At 47.9% G+C, this 4,877-nt stretch overlaps 1 protein-coding gene across 1 annotated transcript; it reads left to right on the forward strand.

The window, feature by feature from the left end:
* The first annotated feature begins 1,250 nt into the window (after window positions 1–1,250).
* LOC130838074 (melanoma antigen preferentially expressed in tumors-like) lies at window positions 1,251–4,877 on the forward strand. The gene is made up of 3 exons (XM_057710847.1): window positions 1,251–1,540; window positions 2,305–2,928; window positions 4,349–4,877. Exons 1-3 carry the CDS (start codon window positions 1,251–1,253, stop codon window positions 4,875–4,877), a joined length of 1,443 nt encoding a protein of 480 aa, XP_057566830.1.

Raw genomic sequence — 4,877 nt, forward strand, 5'->3', positions numbered from 1 at the left:
GGAGGTTTATTATTTAATTTTGTTTTCCAAAGAAAATCTCTTTGCTTAGCTTACTGACCTAGTTTTACTTTCTTATTCAATTATTCTGTCATATTTATATTTACAGTGGTTTCCCTATGACATATTGTTCCATGAGAGTAAACAAACCAAGTGTTGAAACTTTAAATTTTGGGGTTTTTTTGGTGAGGGGAGTGGAGTTTTTTGTTTTTTTAACACAATTTTTTAAAATTAATTACTTTATTTGGCTGTATTGGGTCATTGTTGCTGCACTTGGGCTTTCTCTAGTTGTGGCAAGCAGGGGCTTCTCTTGTTGCAGAGCACGGGCTCTAGGTGCCTGGGCTTCAGTAGTTGTGGCGTGTGGGCTCATTAGTTGTGGTGCACAGGCTTAGTTGCATGTGGGATCTTCCCAGACCAGGGCTCAAATCTGTGTCCCCTGCATTGGCAGGCAGCTTCTTAACCACTGCACCACCAGGGAAGTCCCTAAAGGTAATTTTGAATGTTAGCATATATTTGAATAAGCACTCTGGCCAGGAAGTGTGGTCTATATTATTTTTCCTTTGGAGGATTATTAACATTATTCTGAACAAATAAACAACCTAAAGCTATTGAAAGCTTGTGTTAACTGTTTATATTTTGCACATATGCAGTTTTTCCCAATTCTACCTTATCTCCATTTCTGAAAACATTTCCCAAGGGAATAAAAAAAAAATCCGTGAGAAATGTAGATTATGTGTGAAGAAGAGTGGGCAGGGGACATTTCTGGTAATAGAAAGCAAGATTATGGGTGAATATTTCTAATTTCCAGGTGTTTGTTTTTAAAAAGACAACTTAAATGAATGTTCTGGTAAATTGGCTTGGAGGAGCTCTCATGTGTAGCTTTTGTGACTCACACCATGGCAAATTTCAAGCTACTAATGGTGTAACAAAATTCTTGGAATATTTAACCAGGGACTCTGGTACAAGCTGCCTTCACTGAATCTCTGGATTCCCTTTTTTGAAAAAGATGCTTTGTTAGATAGACTTAGAAGCAATATTGGTGCCCACAGTTCCCACAGCCTTGCTGAGGCCTGGCTGCTTGTGGCCTGCGACTGGCCAGAGAATAATGTGAGGCCAGTCCCTGGAGCTGACCCTGGCAGGGACCAGGGTTGCTAAGGGCCCTGACACCCCCTCCATAACCTTCAGCCACAAGGGAAACCAGGCTGGGATGGGTCCTCAGTGTTTCCACTTTACCTTGCAGCAAGGTTAAGGAGATGAACAGCTGGATTCGACCCCAGCTCATGGACATGGCCATCCAGAGTCTGCTGAGAGATGAGGCCTTTGCCCTACGGGCCCGGAAGGAACTCCCTGTCAAGCTCTTCCCCACTGTCTTCACTGTGGCCTTCAGAGGCGGGCACAGAAAGGTCCTCAGCGCCATGGTGCAGGCCTGGCCCCTCCCCCAACTCCACCTGGGTCCTCTCCTGGTGGATCCAAAGTCTTATCAGGACAGCCTCTGGGCTATACTAGATAGCCTGGATGTGGTATCCAGACCAGGTAAGGGAGGGTCAGGGACAGGGAGAGGGGAGGGATAGAAGTAGATAAAGAGATAGAGAGAGCACTCCCAGGAAGGGAGTGTACACAGGAACAAAACGATGATCCAGTGGCTGCTGATGGAACAAATGAGTGTTTTTGGTCAAGCTTTCTAGAAGCAGAGATTGTGTTGGGGGAGGGGAGGTGCATAGGATAGGGCAGGGGAAGGAGCTAAGCATGCACGTGGTCTCTGCTGAAGACTAACTTCTGTCTGATCCCACCGAGACGCTGGAGTGTGAATTGCACCACAGTGTTGGTTCTCACACCAGGCGAGGGGCCAGGCTTTGGTATTCTGCTCCCCATGCCTGTCAGCCATGGGTCAAGTTATACTCCCACCCCCTGGGGAGGAAGATGCATGGCTTCTCAGGCCAGCTATCTCCTGTTTGGCTAAGGGTAGTTCTCTGGAGAAGGGGGCAACTGTGAGTCATTAGCAGACAACCGCGGTGGGTGTACTGACTAGTGAAGGCAAACTGGACAGGGCACCAACAGCATCCACTAGAAGGAAAATTTGTGAAGTCACCTAAGAAAGGTTTGGGGGACAATGGCATAGCTATGGTGTTTGAAGAGGAGTGTTTCAGCCACTCATGTGGGTGCAGCATATGGGAAAACTCCAGAAGAGGGGAAGGGATGGGGGCAAGCAGACTGGAGAGGGAGAACAGTTGGGGAAAGGCGGGGTTTGTAATGGGGGTGGAAGGTCCAGTGTTGGCCTCAGCTGGTTGTTTCCTTCTCTTCCCTCAGGAAGTCAAAACTGAAGGTGATAGGTTTCAGACCAGACGTTGAGCTAATACAGTCTAGTGACAGCTCTGAGGAGGCAGCTAGCTCCCTGTACTCAGATGCCACACATGTGGAACCAGAGGTGACCTTACCTGAGACCAGGTCCAGGCAAAGGAGACACTGGAAGAAGAGGCCTTGTCAGGCCTGGCAACCTTTGGACCTATATATAAACCTCTCCTTGGGCACCTCTCACAGTGGGAACGTATCTTCCTCTGTCTTGAGGAAGGTGAGGCGTAGCTGCCGGCCCCTTCGACTGTTCTGTAGGAAGTTGCACATCAAGGACATGCCAGTCATTCGGACCATGGAGATCCTGAACCTGCTGCAGCTGGAATTCATTCAAGAGCTGGAAATCTGTGGGTGCTCTGGGTTGCCCTCAGGTGACAATAAATTTGCCAGACAGGTGGAGCACATGAAAAACCTGTGCAGTTTCACGCTCGCTCATCTCATCTTCGGGACCTCAGCTGCTGAGAGCCAGCTGCCCTCCCATGCTTTCATTTCTTTCCTCTCCCACCTGAGCAGGCTGGGACACCTTCGGATGCTCCACCCGTCCTCCTACCACATTTCAGGCCACCTGTACTGCCTCCTCAGGTGAGCACAGGGGACGTTTCTCCCCATTCCTTAATGATGGTCTCCAAGACAGGACAGGGCAAAGGACTGAGCAAGGACACAGTGGATGTACATCCTAGCCAGTTGAGAGAGTCTTAGGCCCCCTTGAGGAGTGGTAACTTTCAGAGAAGGCCAGTTATATCTGGGAGAGAAAAAACTCACATATACAACACTAAACATCCACTAGGCCCTGTACTCACAGCAATTCTGTTCTGTTGTACCTATTTTATGGATGGGGAAACCAAGACCCAGAGAGGTTAAGAACTTGCCTAAGGTCACACAGCCAGCAAGAGGCAGAGCCAAGATTTGAACCCAGGAAATTTGTTCTTTTTACCATTGCGATATACCACCTCTCTGGGAAAATCATTTTCACTCACTAATTCATTCAGCAGATAATTCTTGGGTACCCACTGTGTGCCTGATGGAGTTTATGGTTCTTTATAAGGGAAGATGAAGCAGTAATGGTAAAACATAAACAGTTGTCACGTTTGACACCCTCCATCCCCCTACCCCCAGAGACAAATGTCCTGAGGAATATTTCCAAGAAACTCTTGGAAATCTAGTTTCTTGGTTCCGGTGACTGGGTGAATGGAAGCTAGAGGTGGCAGCAGCCCCCAAACCACTACTCAGTGATCATAGCCACTATTTTACTACAGCTGACCCTTGAACAGCCTTGGGAGGGTAGGCGTGCTGAACCTTTATGCAGTCGAAAATCCTATTATCACTTTCCAGTAGGCTCTCTGTATCCAAGGATTCAAGCAACTGTGGATTGTGAATGACCGTAGTGTATTACTGTATGATAATAATATTGAAAAAAAACTGTGTATAAATGGACTGTGCAGCTCAAACCTGTGTTGTTCAAGGGTCAGCTATATTTACTGTTAATTTTATGTGCTGAGCCTTTTGTTTTTTATTTATTTATTTTTTAAATGGCTCAATAATTGTGGCTCTCAGGCTCTGGAGTACAGTCTCAGTAGTTGTGGCGCACGGGCTTAGTTGCATGTGGGATCTTCCCAGACCAGGGCTCGAACCCATGTCCCCTGCTTTGGCAGGTGGATTCTTAACCACTGTGCCACCAGAGAAGTCCCTGAGCCTTTTAAAATGAGTATCTCTACATCCCCCAAAGACTTAAATGTTAAGTAGTAAGATATTCATCTTACAGACTTGAATACAGAGCCCTAGAAAGGTTGAGTCAGCGACCATTGTCACTCATCAAGGGGTGGGTCTGGTCCCAGGACACAGTCATCTGATCAGAGCAGGTCTTTACACACTGGACCTGGGGCTCAGTCTAGGGCATGGGCTAGCTTGGGTCTTTTGGGCTAGAAGATCTGGTGGCTCCTGAGAAGGTTCTTGCCCCAATCCTGCTCCCAGGGAGTAACCATGTGCTGTCATCCCTCCTCAGCTACCTGCCTGCTGCCCTGGAGACCTTGGAGCTACCCTGCTATACTCTTCTTCACAGAGATATCTGCTGTCTGTCCCAGAGTCCTCAGGCTTCACATCTGAAAAAGTTAGATTTGAGTAAAAACGACCTTTCTCAGATAGCTCGAGGAGCGTTAGAGGCTCTTGTTAGGGAGACCTCGGACACCCTGCAGGAACTGGTCCTAGATCACTGCGGGATCAGGGATCTCCACCTCATGGTGCTCCTGCCAGCCCCAAGTTGCTGCTTCCACCTCCACAGCCTTAGCTTCTCTGGCAACTGGATCTCATCCTATAGCCTAGAGAACCTGCTACAGCTCGTGGCAAAGCTGGCAGAGCTGAAGGTCGTGGTCTGCCCCTACCCTATCGAGTGCCATGAATACATGGAAAGGATGCGGTTGTGTAGTATTGAATCACAGCAGTTTATCTCTGTGACAACCATGGTTCACAACATGCTGAAAGCCTCAGGGCGGGAGAATTTGAAGTGGATCTTTACCCTAAACACCTTTCTCTGA

Source organism: Hippopotamus amphibius, chromosome 16 (assembly GCF_030028045.1).
Source record: "Hippopotamus amphibius kiboko isolate mHipAmp2 chromosome 16, mHipAmp2.hap2, whole genome shotgun sequence".
Taxonomy (NCBI): domain Eukaryota; kingdom Metazoa; phylum Chordata; class Mammalia; order Artiodactyla; family Hippopotamidae; genus Hippopotamus; species Hippopotamus amphibius.

Excerpts from the sequence above, each read along its gene's own strand:
- LOC130838074 (XM_057710847.1), top strand. The coding sequence starts at position 1,251 with ATGAACAGCTGGATTCGACCCCAGCTCATGGACATGGCCATCCAGAGT. Across the intron at positions 1,541-2,304 it reads TCCAGACCAGGTAAGGGAGG|GAAGTCAAAACTGAAGGTGA; the intron begins GTCAGGGACAGG and ends CTCTTCCCTCAG. Across the intron at positions 2,929-4,348 it reads CACCTGTACTGCCTCCTCAG|CTACCTGCCTGCTGCCCTGG; the intron begins GTGAGCACAGGG and ends ATCCCTCCTCAG.